The sequence below is a fragment of the Herpailurus yagouaroundi genome, unplaced genomic scaffold (assembly GCF_014898765.1).
Source record: "Herpailurus yagouaroundi ecotype Mexico unplaced genomic scaffold, PumYag 569, whole genome shotgun sequence".
NCBI classification, from domain to species: domain Eukaryota; kingdom Metazoa; phylum Chordata; class Mammalia; order Carnivora; family Felidae; genus Herpailurus; species Herpailurus yagouaroundi.
In genome coordinates, this window is record NW_024412786.1 from 507093 (window position 1) to 528280 (window position 21188).

At 53.8% G+C, this 21188-nt stretch overlaps 1 protein-coding gene across 1 annotated transcript; it reads right to left on the reverse strand.

Annotated features, from left to right (window-relative positions):
- Positions 1–1351: 1351 nt before the first annotated feature.
- On the reverse strand, positions 1352–20792 carry SLC22A8 (solute carrier family 22 member 8). The gene is given in 15 exon segments (XM_040465787.1): positions 1352–1868; positions 1957–2160; positions 2287–2354; positions 2356–2396; positions 3101–3315; positions 4235–4350; positions 4543–4666; positions 7556–7724; positions 9119–9151; positions 9154–9281; positions 9819–9924; positions 20227–20460; positions 20463–20498; positions 20501–20596; positions 20783–20792. Coding segments are annotated over 15 exon segments (1680 nt in total). The 3' UTR covers positions 1352–1768.
- Between the last annotated feature and the right edge of the window lie 396 nt (positions 20793–21188).

Consider the following 21188-nt stretch of genomic DNA (forward strand, 5'->3'; position numbering starts at 1 on the left):
TTGAAATTCTCTCTCTGCTCCCTGCTCTCTGTCAAAAATAAATAAACATTAAAGAAAAAAAAAAAAAAGAATCAATGCAAATAGTCTCACCAAGTCTTTTTATCTGGGCCCCTGTATCTGTTCTCCTTTTCTCCGTGCACTTGCTTTGTTCTTTCTCTGCAACTGGCTTCCTCTGATCTAGTTGCATCTGGGTCAGAGTGCAGTCTGAAGATGTACAGGGTTCGAAGGTGCAAGCCAGGGCGGCACCCAGCTCCTTTCCAAAGTTTAGCTGCGGAAGGGGAGAGAGAGACAGTGTGGCCCCTGGAGGGAGATATGGCTCCAAGGAGGGCTGGTTGGTTTGGTTGGTTTTTGGTAAGATAGGAGAGGCTGGGGCTTATTTAACCGGTGATGAGAAAGAGCCGGAAGAGAGCGGATGGGTGGAGATCCCAGGGGGGAAGGCTGCCTGCTGGATGGGCTGGATGCGGAGCCTCAGTTGGGAGGAATGACCTTCTGCTGTGCCTGGCGGGAACTCGGGGAGCATGGGGTGACATCAACAGCCTTCGGCTGTGTCTGCGGTTTTCCCCCTTAAATAGGAGACAGAACTGTCCGGTGGCATGGGCCTGCGACACCGATCAGAGACCTGCGGCGAGCGAGGCTGGTGGATGGGGACTGGAGGAGCGCGGGCTTCCGCCCGCAGCTGCTCTGGGCTGCTCCGGTCCTCTGCCCACACTCACGCTGGGACACGTACACGCACACACTCATTTCTAAGCCCAAGACTTGCAGCGGACTGTATTGCGTCCTCACCCACGTTTAATGTTGGTGCTCTAACTTCCGGTGTGCTGGTAGTTGCAGGTGGGGGCCTTTGGAAGGTGATTAGGGATAGATGAGGTCACGAGGGTGGGGCATCACGTTGGGATTCGCATCCTCATAAGAAGGGACAACAGAGACCTTGCTTCCTCTCACTCTCTCCCCAGGCCAAGTGAGGACATAATGAGAAGGCGGCCGCCCACAAGCCCGGAAGCGGGCTCCCATCAGGAACTGAGGCTGCCAGCACCTCGATCGTCGCGGACCTCCCAGCTTCCGGAAGTGGGAGGAAGACACGTTTGTGGTTTAAGCGATGCACCTGCGGCGTGTCGTTGCAGCGTCTCGAGTAGGCTTGGCCTATACATGCCTCAGTCCCCCACGTGCGAACACAGGTTCACATCAGCCCAGCTTGCCTGTACCTGTGTGTCCACACCCACGTGTTACACACAAGTACGGATGCAGGGGAGAGCAGTGCGCATGTCCACGTGGTGGCCTGCCCCCTTCTCCCTTCCACGCCCCTTCCTGAAGCCGCAAGCATGGCTTGAGTTCTTCATTGCCATTTATTGGACCCTCCCATGGAAGAAAGGGGTGGGGAGCAAGAAGAGGAAGCTGTCTTTATTAGGACTGAACCAGGGAGCCCAGGGGACCTCAGAGGAAGGGGACTGGAACAATGGGGGAATGTGGCCAGTGGGGAAGGGCTGGGCTGAGGGAGGGTGAGGGCAAGGGTGGGGCGTGGGAAGGCCTGTGGCCGAATCTTTGAACTGGCCAGGGCTGGGAGCTCCGGTGTGGTGGAGATGCCCTCAACCAAGCTTTCAGAAGACTGTGTTCAGGAGCATGGATGTGCTCAGCACCGCCGGGCGGCGGCCCCCCCCCCCCCCCCCCCCCCCCCCCCCCCCAACGGCCGTCCCCCAAAGGTGTCCTCAGAGCCCAGAGGCAGGCAAGGACCTGGCAAGGATTAGTTTCTGGAGGGCAGGGAAAGGGGGGCTCAGTTGCCCTCAGCTGGGGTCCAGGCCTGGTCCAGAGGGATCCTCTGGGATGTTTTTTCCATTTCTGGTTCCCGCTTTGGTTCCTTTGCCCACCAGGACCTAGCGAAAGAGATCTCAGGAAAAGCCCCTGGTCTGGACCTGCTTCCCCAGCTAGGAGTTCCAGGAGGACCAGAAGCAAGGGACTGACCAGGTTTCCACGTCTTCGATAGTCTCTGGCAAGGGCTGATTGAGGGTCTCAGGCAGGAAGAGGGCAGCCCTGCCTCCCAGGAAGGTGATGGTCCCAAATATGACTTTGGGGATGAAGGGCTGCCACTCCCCTGTGATCTTCACCAGCGGGGCCATCATGCTTCCCATGTGGGTCCCCAAGTTGCCAATGCTCATGCCTGTTTGCCTGGGAGAGTTCAGAGCAGGGATTGGCAGCCTATGTGTGGGGCCGCTGGGCAGGGGGCTAGAGGATGCTGCGATCCCACCTGACCCTGTATCTTTTGGCTCGGCCAGCCCCACGCCCTGCACCTACCGAATGACCGTGGGGTACAGCTCGCTCGAACAGAGGAAGAGGCAGCTGAAGGAGCTGGACAAGCATCCCCTTCCCAAACACAGCCAGGGCTGTCCTCAGGGTCTGCGAGTCTGCAGACGGAAGAAAATGTAATGGGCCTCGGGCTCAGGAGCACCTGAGTGCTGAGTGTTCTCACTCTTCAGCCGACTTTGTCTCCCTTTTTGCTTTGGCTGCTGGAAAGCTCAGGTCTAAATATAAAGCTGAGTAATGGTCCCTCGGCTATTTCTAGTGCTTTACAGGCTGTCTTGCCGCCTTTGTGTTTTTCCCCGGCTCTGGTTCCCTCCTCCCATATTTTGTTGTACATATTCTTGTCCTAAAATATCTCAAGTTCCTTTGGAAGGATATGGGCGTATCAACACACAAACATCTATATAGAAGTGGCTTTTCCAAGGTCGCCGTGGAGTAGGTGATGGGGGCTTCCCTGAGCACTGAACCCTGTTGTTTTCCCATGCCAGCTTGTCCTCTGTAGCGATGAGGGCTTGCCAGATCCCTGAGCAATTCCTCGTACTGTGCAGACACAGCCCCACTTTACCCAGTTTGAGTCAGATCTAGAAAGGAGCTTCGATATCATCTAGCCCAACTGAGTTATTTTCTAGATGGCAGACCTGAGCCCCAGAGAGTGCAGGGACCTGGTTAAGGTAACACAGAGCTTTAGAGGTAGAGTCTGCAGATTTGGAGTCCCTGGCACCCCGCTTCCCAGCCTGTGGCAGCCCGTGACGTCCACTGACATGCTGGCCCTCTTTCAGAGGGTTCTGATGTAGCCCCAGCTTCTCACCCGAGGGCACAAAGATGAGAGCCAGGATGCACCCTCCTACCAGGAGTAGACCACTGGCCAGGGTGCTGTGTTGGCCCAGATGGTTTACGGAGAGGAAGTGGATGAACTTGGCCGGGAAGTCAACCCCACCAAAGATGAGCTGGAGGAAGCAGAGGTTGACTCCAAATTCTGCCACACTCATAGCCAATCTGTAGTAGGCAAAACCAGTAGAAAACCTGAGGGGCAGAGAGGGACGGATTGGCACCAGCAGCCAGACAGGGGTCTCTCCCCCCACTGGTCATTGGGTCACCAGGAGGACGAATGGTTTTGTTTCTTATCCCAACTGCAGCTGATTGGTAAGGGCTGATTGAGAGCTGTTTGGAGCTCTCTGGGATTGTGCCTGGGCTCAGCGCCGGGACTGATTGGTTATGCCTGACGTGGGCGTGATCTAGGGTGTGGTGGCAAAGATGTCCCATAATTGCCTCCAGAGAATATCAGGACTGGCAGGACTCTGGGAGACCAAAGGAGGTAGTAAATGATCTTCCCTTTGTCGGGTAAGAGTTTAACATCTAGAATGGGAGAGGTGAGAGTCAAGCTGTGCACATGGGTCCTATGCCTCCCCTTTCCCTCTGGGGCTCATGGCATCCCCTTTGAAGTTCCTGGACAAATTGGACCCTATTCATGCAGGGATGGAGAAGGGCCTCAGAGCCAGGTCACAGAAAGGGCTTTGAAGGAGCCGCAGATCGTCAGACAGAAAGAGAAGACTAAGGAGAACTATGATTTCTGTCTTCAAGCTCTGGCGGCCAGTCTTGCTCTGTGGGGTCCCAGAGGGCAGAGCTGGACCGGTGAAGGCAGTGACAGAGAGGCATAGAATGGGGAAATTGCCATGGCACGATGTGAGCTGTGAGCTGTGAAGGGGTTTGGAGCATTTGCCTTGTGGACGGGGTGGGCGTGACCCAACAGGGAGGCAGACCCTGATGGCTGGACCTGGGTGTGTGACAGGGACATGAGCAGATTTCCAGGATTGGGGCTGGGCTGGGGCAGCCAGGGAAGGAGGTCTCTGGACTCCTGGGCCTTCCCCTTAGGTGAAGCCACCACAGGCCTTGTTCATTACCCTTGTTTGGCAGAGGTGGGTAGGGACGGGTGGTGGGTTACCAAGCCAGGAAAAGACAGAAGGTCACACGGCACAGGTCGGGTGTCCGGAAGAGGTCAGCTACACTGTACTTGGCCTTGGCCAAGGAGATCTCCTTCCGCAGGCTGCGTTTGAGCTCCTTGGGGAAGAGGTAAGGGAAGGGTGCCATTAGTGACCAGCCGGTGGGCAGGAAGAAGGAGAGAGGGAGGTGCAGGCCTGGTGCCTCTGGAGAAGTTTGCTTGGGACATTCAATGTGATGTTAGCTCGTGAGCAGGGAAACAGAGGCAAAGGAGGGTTCCTGCTCCATGCCATAATCCCTCTCAGTTCTCACCTCCATGGTGAGTTTTTCTTCCTCTTCCTTCTTGCCATTGAGGGCAGCAACCTGCCAGAGTATTTTCAGAGCCTTTGAGGACTTTCCAGATGGGACCATCCAACATACAGACTCTGGTATCCACCTGGGTTCCAGAATCAACTCACAGTGGCTCCCCCCGATGCCAGAAACTTTTTCTTTTTCTTTTTTTCTTTTTCTTTTTCTTTTCCTTTTTTTTTTCTCTTTCCTTTTTTTTTTTTTAGGCACTGGAAAAACATCAACAACCAGGGCCAAGGGGTAGGAGGTCCAGAAACCCAAGCTGTTTCGCTGCAGATTTCATGGACTTTAAACTTGGCCAAGCTTTGCACCTGGACTGCCTGCAGCCAGCACAAATTCTGGGATTCTCTTTCCCCCCTTCCAGAAGAGCCTTTCCTCTGCCCCCTACCTGGGCCACTTGTTATTGCTGGGTGTTTTCCTTAGCCAGGATCCTTGGGCCTAGGCCAAGGCAGGTGGGTCCTGGGGAAGGGACAGCATGTTCAAGGCTAGACAGCTGGAGGGTCCTGGACATCTACCTCCCTGTTTTTCTCTGGGCCGCCTTCCAGGGTGAAGAAGGGGGCAGGGAGACAGTCCTGGGGCAGCGTGGAAAGGTGGCTCAGGGTAGGGTTGGAGCCTAGGAAATGGAATTGAGGACCCTTGGATTCTGCCTGCAAAGGAGGGATTCTGCTGTAGCATGAGCACTGCATGGGGTCTTGAGATTGGCAGACAACCTCACTGTCCCCACCTCCGGGCTGTACTTTTGGGGGTTGGTTTGCACTGAGCAGACCCTGAGTGTCAGTAAGAGAAGACGAGCGGAGGCAGAGGTGTGGGGAGATGTGAAGAATGATGTTTTCAAAACATCTGGTCTCAGGGGGAGGCACCTGGGTGGCTCAGTCGGTTGGGCCTCCGGCTTTGGCTCAGGTCATGATCTCACAGTCCGTCAGTTCAAGCCCCACATCGGGCTCTGTGCCGACAGCTTGAAGCCTGAATTCTGCTTCGGATTCTGTGTCTCCCTCTCTCTCTGCCCCTCCCCGACTCACACTCTGTCTCTCTCTCAAAATAAAATAAAAACATAAAAATTTTTTTTTCTTTTTTAAAAAGTCTGGCCTGGGGCGCCTGGGTGGCACAGTCGGTTAAGCGTCCGACTTCAGCCAGGTCACGATCTCGCGGTCCGTGAGTTCGAGCCCTGTGTCGGGCTCTGGGCTGATGGCTCAGGGCCTGGAGCCTGTTTCCGATTCTGTGTCTCCCTCTCTCTCTGCCCCTCCCCCGTTCATGCTCTGTCTCTCTCTGTCCCAAAAATAAATAAACGTTGAAAAAAAAAAAAAAAGTCTGGCCTGGGGACGCCTGGGTGGCTCAGTTGGTTAAGCGTCCGACACTTGATTTCGACTCGGGCCATGATCTCACGAGCGTGGCACCCGGCGTGGAGCCCGCTTAAGATTCTCTCTCTCCTTCTCCTTCTGCCACCACCCGTTCCCTGGCTCCCCCCGCAAAAAAAAAAGTCTGGTCTGAGGTGGGATCAGCTGTGGTTGTGGCCTCCACAGGCACCTAGGATCCGGCTCCAGCAACGTCCTGGGGGAGCAGATACTGATCAACCTGCCTCAGACCATCGGCCCAGCTGACAGCGGTGGCCTCTCGGGCTCAGTACTACCCTGTCTTGTTTCTGCCCTGGCGGCCTCCATAGCTCTGCTCTGAGCAAAGTCCTGCTCCCAAACACCACAGCCAGGACCTAGACTCCATTCTCCTCGCCCCGAGAATAGTAACCGTGGCCTCCAGTCAGTGAGCCTTCCTGTGAACCAGGCCCACGTAACCCTGGGTGACAGGCATTATTATCTCCAGTTTGCCTAGGAAAATCTTGAGGCTCAGAGTGGGTGAGGCTTGCCCCAAGTCACAGAGCGAGGAGGCCTGAACTCTCGACTGTATCCTGCTGACCATCCACCCTTATTTTGCCTCCCCTACTCTCTGCTCCTTCTCTGCTCCCATCCCAGCCTGTGGACATGCCCTGGCTCCGCCCTGGACCCTCTGCCCAACCCTCTCTTTCCGCAAGATTGTCCCGCCCCCTCCAGGAGATTCTATTCTCATTTTCAAATGGAAACCCATATCAGTTCTGTGTCTTTTTGTGTAACCCTAGGGGATTGCTTCACTTCTCTGAGCCTCAGTTTCCTCGTCTGTAAAACAGGACAGTCACATCTCCTTCACATAGAGATGCCATGAGGATCGGGATGACATAGGCCGATGCCTAGAACAGGGCCTTGCATGCAGTAAGTGCTCAATAAAGGGTCGCTCCAAGATGTCATTTCTTTTCCTGAACTCATTCATCATTTCCTGTTCTTTGGCCCCAGCTACATTTTGGAGACTCAGTTCCTGTCTTCAACATGTTCTTAGGTTTGACATACTGATAGTGAGCTCTTGACCTCTTTGGCGTCTCTGACCCAGACACCCCAATTCTCCCGGGTCCCAGGTTTAAGCTTTCCTTTCCATAAAAGAATCCGTAAAACCCCAAGTCCAAGACGGTCCCCAACTCTGTGGATTTTTTCCTTCAAAATGCCTCTCAGACTCGTCCCTGAGGCTCCTCTCGCCCGCACGGTCGTGTCCCCTCGGTCTCTCATCCCCTCCCACTTGGGTTGGTCCTTGTGTGCTGTTGTGTCACACACAGGAGCTTGGTCAGGACTTTCTGCACCACAAACATGTCTAGAGGCATTCTCTGTCCCTCACATGAAGCTGAGGCTGCTCTTCTTTGTGTCCTATGGCCTGGCACCATACTGTCCATCTCAACGTACGCCCTTCCTCCACCGCAGGCAGCCCCTGGATGCCCTCCAGACACCAGCCCATGCAGCATGCCTTTGTGCATTAATTCCTCCTCCTCCTCCCTGGAATGCCCTTCCTGACTCTGGGACAGGGGTGTCCTGGGACCAAGTCAGCCGGCTTGGTCAAGCGTGGGCTCCCTCTGTTTGGCCCTGGCAGGCATAAAGAAGGAGATGAAGAGGTGGGGGCCACATACCATGACGACAGGAAGAAGGCGAAGAAGGGAATGGACACGGTTAACTGTAGCCAGAGCCACTGGCGGATGGCATAGGCAAGACCCGTCAGAAAGAACGGGCCGCCGGCATAGAAGTAACCAAGTAAAGTTGATATGATGGCCCACGTCTGGATGGACACACGCTCGACACCTGCAGGAGGATCCCAAGGACCAGATTAGAATCCTGCTGGGCCTTGGGCACCTCCCTGTGAAGGGGCACCAGCTCCTGCCCACCCCCTATCAGCTGCTTGATCTGACTCTGATCCTAAGGGTTCATCCCTCCGATTTTACAGATGCTGTGACTGAGGCTCCAGAAGGCAGGACTCGGGGCACCGAGTGGCCCAGTCAGTTAAGCGTCCGACTTCAGCTCAGGTCATGTCTCGAGGTTCGTGGGTTCGAGCCCCGTGACAGGCTCTGTGCTGACAGCACAGAGCCTGGAGCCTGCTTCAGATTCTGTGTCTCCCTCTCTCTCTCTGCCCCTCCTCCGCTCATACGCTGCCTCTCTCTCTCAGAAATAAATAAACATTAAAAAAAAAAAAAAAAAAGAAGGCAGGACTCAAACTTAGGTCTGTCTGACTTCTAAGATCACACTCTTCTTTTTTTTTTTCTTTAATTTTTTAAATGTTTATTCATTTTTGAGAGAGAGAAAGAGAGAGAGAACGAACGAGCCAGGGAGGGGCAGAGAGAGAGGGAGACACAGAATTGGAAGCAGACTCCAGGCTCTGAGCTGTCAGCACAGGGCCCAGCATAAGGCTCAAACCCACAAACCCATGAGATAATGACCTGAGCTAAAGTTGGATGCTTAACCGACTGAGCCACCCAGGTGCCCCCCCGCCTTTAAAAAAAAAAAAATTTATTTTTAAGTAATCTCTACACCCAACGTGAGGCTTGAACTTACAACTTTGAGATCAAGAGTTGCAGGCTCTCCTGACTGAGCCAGCCAGGCGCTCCCCCGAGCCCACACCCTCGACTGCCTCTCTAGAGGCAAATGACTTCCCCTGTTTTGCCTCAATGTCCTTATCTATAAAATTAGGACAACAGGGGCGCCTGGGTGGCGCAGTCGGTTGAGCGTCCGACTTCAGCCAGGTCACGATCTCGCGGTCCGGGAGTTCGAGCCCCGCGTCGGGCTCTGGGCTGATGGCTCAGAGCCTGGAGCCTGTTTCCGATTCTGTGTCTCCCTCTCTCTCTGCCCCTCCCCCGTTCATGCTCTGTCTCTCTCTGTCCCAAAAATGAATAAACGTCGAAAAAAAAATTAAAAAAAAATAAAATTAGGACAACAGTGTCACCTACTTGTGGGCGTGGACTGAATGGGTCAGGTGCCTGCCAGATTGTCAGGCCCAGGGGGAGTCCTCCGTATTGATAGTGGCTGTTGTTGTTATGCTGGGGGTGGGGGTGGGGGGGGTGCTCTGAGATCCTGGGAGGAGCAGCACCTTACTTGACCAAGGTCATAGGGAGCCTATGTTGAGCCTGGCCCAGACTCCACTCTCTTGGCTTCGGGCTGGGCCCACCCCCCCAACACCTGTTCCCCCTTCCCATGTGGCTCACTCAAGATAACGGGGCTCAGGGCCATGCCTGTGTGCTGCAGCCACTCAGGAAGCTGAAGATCATGTCGATGACGTGGAGGTTGGGGCTGAAGGCTGCACAGGAACCACTGGCTGCCAGCAGCAGGTAGCTGCCGGTCAGGGTCAGCTTGCGGCCAAACCGGTAGCTCAAGGAGAGCAAGGGCTGAGTTAGCCGAGGCGAGCTAGCTGAGACAGTGACTCTGCAGGTCTCAGGGCAAAGGGTTGGATGCCTCCCCTCCCCCCTCCCCTCCCAAAGGGCCAGGCAGGGCACGGAACTCCCTCTTCAGACAGAACCTTACTGGTAACTGCTATTTTGGGGGGACAGGTTTGCAATTCCACGTTTGAGTTAATGAGTGATCGCCTCTACCCCCCGCTTGGTGGCCTGAACAGAGGTCAAAGGACTTTTCGTCTCCAAACAGTCCACGTGCCCCCTCTCCACGGCCACACAGCCATTACATGGTGTCTGAGGACCTTGAGGGTTTCCCCCAGGGTCTGAAGAGGGGGGGAGACGCAAGCTGCAAGGATCTTTGGGGCAGAGAGAAGGCTGGCCTGGAAGGGCTTGGGACGTGCCCGAGGTCACACGGGAGGGACCATGATTCCTGTCTCCCCCAGCTTTCTTTGGCTCTTCGGGGGTGCACGGGTGGTCAGACTGAGGTGGGATGTCCCCATAGGCAGTGTCTCACCTGTCAGACAGATTTCCCGGCACGGTCCCCCCAGTCACTGTGCCTGCCGCGAAGAGAGACTGGGCCACCTCCTTGAGTTTGCTGGAGATGCCCGCGAAGTCCCATTTCACAAGAGAAAGGTGGTCCAGCCTGGCTCGGGCCGGACCAGCCGTCCCAGCCCCCCTCAGCCTGTGCCCCACGGCGCCCGCCCACACCTGACTTCCCTGAGCCTGGCCCCCTCATCCCAAGAGTTATTTCTGCTTTCAGCCTGGCCTAGGCTTTGGGGTCCCTAACCCGTGATATGTGATGATAATTTCTCTCCCAGCATGTGTGGCCTGTCGGAAGCTTCTAGAGTCCACTTGGCTGTCGCAGTCGCACCCGGGTCTGTTCTCAACATCTTCCCTCCTCCCCTCCAAGCTTGCCCTCACCCCGTGGCTCCCTGCCTGTCTCTGCTTCACCTTACACGTCCAAGGTCAGTGCTCATCCGCACCCTAGATCTCTCCCTCTCTTCCATGGGGACATTGCTCTATTGTTGCCATTGTGCTCTGTCCTGCATCCTCTGTCTCTGTCTCTCAAGTTCTCTCCTTCTTAGAAACTCTATCTCCTCCATATCCACTTCATTTCGACCTTCCCTTCAAAGCCCAATCTCTTGAATGAGAAGCTCTACTTGCTATCACCCCGTCCCCATATCTCAGTTCCGCCCCCAGCACTCCGCTGGAACTGTGCTCGCCAGAGCCACCCGCGATGTATTTTTCACCAAGCCCAATGGAACCTTCTGTAGCCTGACGTGCCCTGACCTTTGGAAGCCCTTGATGTTGCTAACGCTGACCTCTCCCTCCACCTGGTTTCCTCACCCTATTCACCCCTCCTCCTTCTCCTCGTGGGCTCTTTTCTCTCTACCCCTTCCAGATTCTCCAGGGCTCTTCCTGGATTTTCCTTTTTATCCGCTCTCCCCAGGAAATGTCACCTGCTCCTATGGCTTCCATTTCTGTTTTATGAGGAAGACTCCAATCCATATCTTCAGCCCAACCTCTCTTCTGGCCTCGAGACAGTAGATTCAGTTGCCTTCTTGGAAATTCTACCTGGGTGGTGTCTCACAGTGACCTCAATGAGACTTGTCACCCACTCCATGCCGGGTCACAATCTCAGTGGCTGGGAACCCTCCTTTGCCTCATCCCTCTCCGCTATACCGCCATTCCATCCTGGAATCTTCTATTTCCACCACTACTTGTCTTAGTGTAAAAGTAATGATAGCAGCCAGTGTTTATGGCGGGCTTAAAATGCACCAGGCACCGTCCCTAAGTACGCACTTGCCATGTTTTAACATCTTCAGTCCTCACAACAACCTTATGGTGGGGCGTTACTGCCATTACCAATCCCTGTTCTACAGATGAGGAAACTGAGGCCCAGAAGTGATTACTGCATTGATCTTCAGACAGGCCTTGCAGCCTTTGATTTCCGTTCCTCCTCACCATTCTTCCCCTGCTAACCAGAATGACTTTCTGAAACCACTCAATGAGGTTCCTGTCTTGCCTAAGGCACGCACTGGCTCCCTCCTGCCCTGTGGATAAAGAGAAAGCTCTATTAACACAGATTTATAAAGCCCTCACGCTCTGGCCCCTGCCTACCTGTCTGGGCTAATCTCCTGCTAATCCCCAACACGCACCCTTTGTCCAGCTATCCTGAATTACTTGGGTAATGAAGTGGAGACTGTCATTGGCCAAAAATGCCTCGCAAGGATGTTTTGGACGTGAAATAGTGTGGGGGAAGAACCACACATCCCAGGGAGCCCTTTCCATTTCCCTCTGCTGGAAGTGAGGGGGATGGGGCTGGACGAAGACCCCAGGTCCGCAGGATGTCTCCACGTGGCCCAGCATGGCCAGCAAACCCAGCGGGTTCTTCTGGCCGAGAAGGGAGCCTGTGCAGTACTTGTGTGGTGACGTAGGAGGGAAGAGGGTAAAGGAGGAAGTGAGGGGGTGTGAGGAGGGGCCAGTGGGTGTCTAGAGAGACTTTCGGTACTTCGTGGCATGCCATGGAAAGCTCCTTTAGGAAAATCTAAAGGGAAGACCTACCGTCCCCCTAAATCCATGCACTGCCCCACCCCCCCTCCCATAGTAAACAGTACATTTCAGGTGACCCAGCAGTTGAGTGGCGCCATGCAGTTCTTGACAATGGAAGGTGAGTGGAAGACATGCTTGTTACTTCCATCTCACTTGATTTAGAGAGAATCTTTGGCCTGGACTTGCGTGTTTTCCCCCTTCCTGTCTCCTGACAATGAGAGCAACTCTTGGGAGCCGCGTGTCGAAGATGGCAAAAGCCGCTATCCCTCTGGGTCCCTAAACGACCCTATGGAGCAGAGCCACCCCCCCAACCTGTAATTCCCACCTCAGAGCTATTGCATGAGAAGGAGAACCACTTCTATATGGTACAAGCCATTGAATTATTGTGGACTCTTTGGTTATGGTGACGCAGCCCATCCTAATACGTCCCACAAGAAGTGGAAAATGGAAATTCGATTTCCCCTCCCCCCAACCTCCAGGTTATTTAGTGCCTTAAGAAACCATTTTGTCTTGGGACATCCGGGTGGCTCAGTCAGTTAAGTGTTGGACTCTTGATTTCGGCTCAGGTCGTGATCTTGCAGTGCCTGAGTTTGAGCCCCACGTCAGACTCTGCACTGACAGTGTAGAGCTTGCTTGGGGTTCTCTTTCCCTCCCTCTCTGCACCTCCCCTGCTTGTGTTCTCTCTCTCTCTCTCTCTCTCTCTCAAAATAAATAAATACATAAACATTAAAAAAAAAAAAAAAGAAAGCATTCTGTTTAGACCACGAGAGGGTCAATGTCAGACCCATTTGGATTAGCTTAAGGCTGTCTGCCCTTCTCCACTGAGACCAGATCTGCTGGGTCTTGGTTTCTACCATGGTACTTGTGGTCACTGTAGGCATCAGCATAACTGTCACAAGCTAGTTTCTACCCGAAAATTGAAGTAATTTGCAGGAAATACCATTCCTAAAATGGACTTTGAGTCATGTTTAAAACATGCCCTGGGGCGCCTGCCTGGCTCAGTTGGTTAAGCATCCTACTCTTGATCTCAGCTCAGGTCTTGATCTCGGGGTCATGAGTTCAAGCCCCATACTGGGCTCCGTGCTCGGTGTGGAGCCTACTTAAAAAGATGATTGAAACATGTCCAAATCCTTCCAAATGGCCCACAAGTCCCTGCAGAATCTGCTCCCAGATTTATCCTTGTTATCTCTCTGCTCTCAGTTTCTGCTACTATCTCCCCATATACTCCACTGTACTTGGTCTTCTTCTTCTTCTTCTTCTTCTTTTTTTTTTTTTTTTTTTTACCTTTTTAGTGTTTATTTATTTTTGAGAGACAGGGAGAGACAGAGCATGTGCAGGGGAGGAGCAGAGAGAGAGGGAGACACAGAATCCAAAGCAGGCTCCGGGCAGTCAGCACAGAGCCTGACGTGGGGCTCGAACTCACGGACCGCGAGATCACGCCCTGAGCTGAAGTCGGCCGCTTAACCGACTGAGCCACCCAGGCGCCCCAAGATTAGCATCTTGATGAGGGTAGAATGTCTAGTCTGTTTTGCTCATGATGGTACTCCCATTGCCTAGCACTGTGCCTGGCATTCAGTAAATGCTCGTGGGATTGAAGGAGTGAGCCTTCCACAGAAAGAACAGAGAAATGGAGAACCTCAGTGGTTAAGACATACTGATGCCTAATGAGAGGTCATGGGGTTCGCACTCCAGATACTATGTGGGAGGGTGTCCACTTTACCACAATGGGCGTATGTCAGGATGGAGAGGGCCTAGGCTGTGTACGTAGGATCTATAACCGCGTGTGAGCACGAGGAACTGGAAAAACTTCACAATCGGACTGGAGAAACCTCTATGGCAAAGTGTCTACTAACTAGGGAATGGTAACATGAAGGTTTAAAGCTCAGAAGAAGGTGCTTTGTGGTGAGCTATGAAAAACATCTTGGACTTCAAATGACTCTAAGTTGCCCCCAGAGATTTCATGGCTAATAAAGCTCATCAGAACGGATGATAAAAATGTGGCCCTGCAGGTCAGTGCAAATCCACGGGGCTCAGACCTGAGATATGCAATCATAATGGTTTGAATTGTGTCCCCCCCCCCAAAAAAAAGATAGGTTGAAATACTAAACCCAGTACCTCAGCATGTGACCTTATTTGACAAATAGCATTGTGGCAGATAAAATTAGTTAAGATGAGGTCATACTGGGGTAGGTGTGGGCCCTTAACCCAACAGGACTGGCGTTCTTGTAAAAAGAGAAGATACAGACACGTAGGGAGAACATCATGTGACCATGGTGGCAGAGACTGGAGTGATGCATGTGTAAGCCAAGGATCACGGTCAGCCACCAGAAAGTGGAAGAGGCAAGAAAGTATTCCTTCCTAGAGCCTTGGGAGAGGGCATCCCTGCGCCTTGATTTTGGACTTCTAGTCTCCATTATAGAAATTCTAGGAAACGGATACGCTGTGTGATTCTTCTCGTATGTTTGAAAGACCTGTGGGCTTGGTGGGTGGTGATAGGAGGGAGATTGGGAGTGGAAGAGCATGGCAGTGACAGAACCAGGAACAGAGAGAATTGGAGAGATTAAAACACAAAGTTTTCTGATGTTTGTTTTTGAGAGAGACAGCACGAATGGGAGAGGGGCAGAGAGAGAGGGAGACACAGAATCTGAAGCAGGCTCCAGGCTCTGTCAGCACAGAACCTGACGCGGGGCTTGAACTCATGAACTGCAAGATCATGACCCCAGCTGAAGTCGGACACTTAACCAACTGGGCCACCCAGGTGCCCTAAGAATTGGAGCGATTTTTAAAGGCATCCTGGATGGGCATTAAGGAGGGCATTTGTAATGATGAGCACTGGGTGGTGTATGTAACTGACGAATCGTTGAATTCTACTCCTGAAACCAACACTGCACTGTATGTTAACTAACTAGAATTTAAATAAAAATCTGAAAAGAAAAAAAAAATAAATAAAGGCATCCTTGGATTTTGGGGGTGGGGGGGGGAGGGAAAGACACTTAGAGACATTTTTGGCATGCTTCTGTGTGGTGAGCTGTGCAAAATCCTTGAGGAGGCCTTGTTAAGAAAACCTATAGCTGAAGATTCGATTGTACTTCAAGGTGTTGAGAGAGCGTGATTTATTGCTCCTTCGACTTTGACTCCAGACATAGGCTGGGCCACGTGGGGTCTGCAGCTTTAGTCGGGTTACGCTATTGCCGGATTCCGTAACAGCTCTGTGCTGTGTGTTCCTCTCTGCTTTTGTATTTGCCATCATCCCCTTATTCTAGAAATGTTGTCAGTCGTTCAGGCCCTAGGCACAGAACAGGAAAGTTCAAGGCCCGGAGGGGAATCACAGGGGTCTGGGGGGGGGGGGGGGGGAAGGGCCTGTTCGTCCAAGCCAACTCTGGCCTCTAAGGGCTGCAGGGTGGGTTTTAGGACCCTCAGACGGGTGAGCTGGGCACCCACAGGGCTGAGATTCAGTGATGTGGGAGCTGTGGGCTACGGCTGGGGGCCATCTCGGAGCCCTCAATCCATGCTCCCCACACTCTCCAGACTTGAAAGAAAGGCCATTGTTTCCTCTTAATGTCCTAGTAAAGCTCTTTCTGAAAAATTCCAGCCTTGTCTCTGCTGAACTCAGAGAAAGGAATGTGTGGTCACCCCTGCCAGGAAAGCTTAGGGGATCAGAGGGGGAGGGGAACTTCCCTGGACCCTGGACCCTGTGCTGTGCTCTCTCACGTCACTGTGCCACCATCTGTGCCTTCTCTGGGGGTGGGGAAGGGGGGAAGCTCCTTATTATCCTGTTCTACAGCTGAGGTGGAGAGGGGAGCTGACTCCCCAGGTCACTGGCTCTGGGGGGGTGGAGGTGGGACCTGCATTCAGGCTTGCTGTTCCCATGAGAGGAGGGCTAGGTGGAAGCTGGGGAGTGTGGCAAAGCCATAGGGCCCAGGTGAGCTGGGAAGAGCCGTGACAGCTGACTCCCCTGCTACTGGGGGTCCCCCTATTCTTCTGGTAGGGACAACCCTCTCAGTTCTCAGGACATGTCTATTTTTTTTTAAGTTTATTTATTTATTTTGAAAGAGACAGAGCATATGGGTGGGGGAGGGACAGAGAGAGAGAGAGAGAGAGAGAGAATCCCAAACAGGCACTGTTCAGCACAGAGCCCGATGCGGGGCTCAAACTCACGAAACTGAAATCATGACCTGAGCCAAGATCAAGAGTCAGACGCTTAACCCACTGAGCCGCCCAGACGTCCCTCAGGGCATGTCGATTCACCATAACTGTGACAACAGCAGCCACAGCAGCCACTGGCATTAGCTGAAGGCTCCCCAGGGGCTGTGCCCTGTGCTAATGCTCTCCTTGAATGGTCACACTTGGCTCTCTTTCTCCCTTTTACGGATGAGGAAACCAAGACTTCTGGCCTCATGACATTCCTAGCGAAGGGCAGAGTGAGGATGTGAACTCTGTTGCTGGATCCTGGCTCACGATCACATGCTGTCCATCTGCGGGAAGGGCCCCTTGCAGAAGCTAACTAGGGTCACGTGGACTGAGGCGGTTGCCAGATGCTCCGCCTTTCTGACCACCGGCTGCTGGGGTGGGGGCGGGGCGGCACCTGCAGACCAGACCCTGCCTCCCCTCTGGAGACCCACCTGTAAGGTGAGGCCCAGCCATCGCTTTACCTCTGCCGCATGGGGACCTGAATCCCGCTCCACCCCGCCCCAAGCAGGTGGAGCATGAATTTGCCACGATCAGAAAAATTGCTGTGTTCGCGTTACTGTCTGGCTGGGTCTGGCCACTGACACTTGCCTGGCTGGGCAGGGACCCCTTCTCTGGGTTCTCACAGCTGAGAATTCAGGGAGCCAGGCATGAGCCACACCTGACCCGGAAAAGGGTACGGTACCTTGAGGGCTGGTGAACCCCGTGTTTGCTGGGATGCAGATTCCCAGGTGCTGGAATGGAGACTGGGAACTTGGCCAGCCCACACTGGTGAAGTGATGCTTGACCAGGTACAAGACCTGCAACCTTTGCTCCTGGCCAGGCTCCCTGGAGTCTGAGGTGCACCCTGGGGAGGAAGCAATGTCTGAGTCACTCCTGCCAGGCTCTGACGGGGCATGGCTTTCATTCAGCGTTATCTGAGCACTTATTATGCGCCTAGCCTGGTACCGGTAAAGATGGGTTAGAAAAACACCTTCCCCATCCTGGGGGAAAGTTGGATCTGTGAACAACAGCCTCCTGGGGCCACAACGGACACAGAGATTGTGGGTGGGCTCATGCAGTCCTAAGGAGCCTGCCTGCCCGGGTTCGACTCCCAGCTCCACCATTTATGAAATGTGGGACCTGTCCCTTGGTTTCCCCATCTGTAAACATGGGACAATAAAGATGCGAACCTCAGCATCGTTATAAGGATTAAATGAGTGCATGTGAGCAAAGTTCTTAGAAGCTTCTGGCATGGGGTGAGCACACAGTAATTGATGATTGTTATCTATGGCTCCCTGAAGGACTGTCACCTCTCCAGCTAGGTTCTGTGTCCCTGGAGGAGGTGGATGGTGACTCTCACTCCTCTCTGACTTCCCAGGGACCCGGTGTACAGCAAGTCACCCGGACATCTGGAAACTTCTTTACAGGTATCGAGGTACCTTTGACTTCCTCCCCATCTCTCACCATCACGTCCATTCGGTCTCCAAGTTCTCCAGATTCTGACTCCCCAAACTCTCTCGTGTCTACTCCAACGGTCCCTTCTGTTTATCATCTTTTCCCTGGATCCCTGTGTCAACCTGCTAATGGGTCTGTCTTCCCCTGGACGAAAACTCTCCACGAGCCACTCCCTGCCCTGCCGTCAGAGTGACCATTCTTACAGGGTGATCTGAGCATACCACTCTCCCGCTCAACACCACTCGATGGCTCCCTAGTGTCTGGGGACAGACGCTACACTTTCGTCTAGCATCCAAGCCAGGCCCTCTTCTTCTCCAGCCCCATATCTGGTGACCTCCATTCCCCATTGCTCGCCCCTCCAGCCTTCCTCTGTCTCTCGCCGAGGGATGTTTTGTTCTCATCCTGCTCCTGTGACTGTGCATTTGATTCCACTGGTGCTTTGGCCTGGGGCACACCTGCTAACTCCAGTTGGGCCCCCCTCCGGGCTGATTAGATGTCCCTATGCTGGGCTCCCAGAGCACTCAGAGTGCATAGAGCTCATGCACACAAATACTCCACAAATACTTCAGAATGCCTCCTCTGTGCCGGTCACTGTTCTAGCTGCCGGGGATCCAGCAAAGCAGCTGGAAATCCCAGCGTCAGGGAGCTTGCGTGTCACGGTCAGTGGTCCTCGAGGGGTGGGTCTGTCTCCTCACTACAGATGGGCTCCTGGAGGGCAAGCAGGGAGCAGGTGCACTTTGACTCTGTGTCCTCAACATCACGCATGTGGTTGTGAGTAAATGTTGGATGCGTTTCGTGAGCTTGGCACTGGGGTGAAAGAGCAAGGGCGACAGGGAGGAAATACAATCCAGGGGATAGGAGAGTTGGCAAGTGTAACAGGTAGGCGCACAGCTCTGGAGCCAGGTGCCGGTGTTTAGATTCCTGAATTTTCCGAGTCCCAGTGGTGCGAACTTGAACAAGCTCCGCAACCCCCATGCGTCAGTTCTCCCGTTCTAATACTAACTACCTTATAGGGTTGTCGACAAGGTGAAAGGTGTTAATATTTATAAAGCACTTAGAACAGTGCCTGGCACATAGTTAAGTGCTTTATAGGTAAATAAATATTTATTAAACACATGAAAAGCGGTTATGCAGACTATGAACGTAGATAGTCTTGGCTTCAAATCCTACCTCTGCCCGGTCCTAAGCATATGCAATCCTGGGAAAGTTGTGGAACCAGGCTGCGCTTGAGTTTCCTTGTACGTGAACTGGAGACACTATAATACTTCCCGCTCTAGAACGCTGTCTCCTGGGATTCCAAGACTCTCTCTCTCTCTCTCTCTCTCTCTCTCCCCCCCCCCCCCCAACACAGCACGCCTCCAGCAGGACTGGCTCAGAGTAAAGACTTTGAAATGCACCTCTCCTAATGAGGCAAAAGCAACATCCTGCCCTTGAGGGGCTCCTGGTCCCTGAGGGGAGAATGAAAACACTGGTCTCTGTTCATTGTTCAGATGCTATGCCCTCCAGGAAGGCTCCCTAGAATCCTGTGGTTCCTCCCTCTTTTGAACTGCCATAAACATGTATCCCCCTGTGCCTCTTATGGGTGTTAGCTTTAAATTCCGGTTCTAAAACTGACCAGTTGTGTGATACTGGACCTTCACTCCCCTTCTCTGAGTTTTCATTGTTTTGATCTGTAAAAGGAGGTAAAAATCACCTTCAATCACCTTTTGATCTGTAAAAGGAGGTGAAAATCACGCTTCACCGACTGGGTGGCTCAGTCGGTAAAGCGGACTTGGGCTCAGGTCCTGATCTCCCCTATTGTGAGTTTGAGCCCCGCATGGGGCTCTCTCCTCTGTCCCCCTCTCTCTCTGCCCCTCTCCCCGCCCCCCAAAAAAAGAAATAAACATTAAAAAAAAAATCACCTTCAGCAGAACATCGTGGTGAAAATCACAATGCCTGCAAAGCCTGCCTGTTTGTAGATCCTCAATAAAGGGTCTTGTTTCCCGTTTCTCCCTCCTCCTTTCTTCCTTCCATGGTCTCCCGGCTGGCCCGTCAGTTCATTCGAGAGCCTGATTTTCCTCTGTGATTCCAGCAGGTGGCAGGGGGAAGACTCAGGGAATAAGTAAAGGGCTGGATGAATGGCAGTAACTGGGAGCAGATGAGATGATTTGGGGGTCTGCTCAGGCATTTTCAACCTTCCGCACGGTCCGCTCCCTCCCCCACACTCCCTCCCATCTTGGGACCTTTGCACAAGATGCGATTTTCCTCCTGTCCCTCGCTGCCTGGCTAACTCTCTTGCTGGACGTTCTTAACTTCAAAGTCACTTCCTCAGGGAAGCTTTCTCCAGGGCCTGTCCCCCGGTCCCCACACCCAGCCCTAAGGGACCGGACCATAGTCTGAGGTCACAGCCCTAAGTCCTTTGAAGTTGTAATTTCTTTCGGTGCTACTTTGATTAACTGATGTTACCCCACAGGGCTGCGGACCCTTTGGTAGCAGGCACAGGGCAGTTTTGTATCCTCAGACCTTAGTGCTGTCCCTGCCACAGAAGGGGCTGCCTGTTGGAGAGATGCTTGCGCTCTGAATGTGAAGAAACGACACTTTTTGGTTCACGTGCTTCGGCACCCGGGTCCTTCCTCTCTGCCTGCCCAGCGCCCTGTCCTCCCAGTGCCCTGACTGGAGCCTCGCCTGGTCTCCCGTCCCTGAGCATGGCAGGTGTGGGTTGTGCGCTGTGGGTGGAGGAAGGAGGGTCGCCCGTGGACATGCCTCAGTGACAATGGAGTCCGTGGTGCTGGGGGCATAGGCCCAGTCGTCCAGGCATGGCTCGGTGCCCCCCTTGGGTGTCGTTGGGCAGGCTGGCTTGGGTGGATATGTGAAACGGAGGCAGGTCTCGGGCTTCCCATCTGGGCCCTTAGGGAACACCAAGGGCCCCGTGGAAGCGTTGGGGGGTGGGCGACAGTGGTGGGCAGGTGTGGTCGCTGTGAAGGTCTGCAGCGGGTTTGGTTGGCCAGGCCCAGGATGGGGAGGCCAACAAGACTAGGTTCAGGAACCGGAAGGGGCCCTTGCTGCCCATGTGGTCCATGAGCTTGGGGAAGGCCTCGGCGCTGGGCAGCACGAACCAGAGCTGCTGCCAGGTGCCTGGCCAGGGAGAGGGAAGTGTGCATACGGGCTCTGTGTGGGTGTGTGTGTAGGTGTGGAAGCACAGGGAGAGGGCGTGCCAGGTGCGAGCACAAGCATGTGGAACCGTGTGTGTATAAATGCGTAAGGATGTGGGGTTCGGGGGGGGGTGTCCACAGATTTACGCGTGGCTACAGGAGGACATACCCAGGGGCATGTAGAGGCCTGGGGCCACATGTGTGGCGTGTGTCCAGAGGTGTGGGCATAGGGGTGTCTGTAGGGATGGGTGTCTCGAGGTCGGAGTGTAAGGCGCAGCTGTGTGAGCTTGGGTGCGTCTGTTTGTGTGTGTGTGTGTGTGTGTGTGTGTGTGTGTGTGTTTGTGGCTGTGAGTATCCCTGTGCTCAGCCACGTGGTTACACATGCTGCATGCACAGGGCAGTGCCGGCCACACAGCTGGGGCCAAGGGGCCTGGTCGTGGACATTGGCCACACGGGCCTGATGGTGGCAGGGGGTGGTGGGGGGCAGCGAGGTTAGGTGGGGAAGTCCCTGGTCGCCCCGAGCAGACACACAGGGTCAGCAGAGCCCAGGTTGCTTCCTGGGAAGGTCTCCCCAA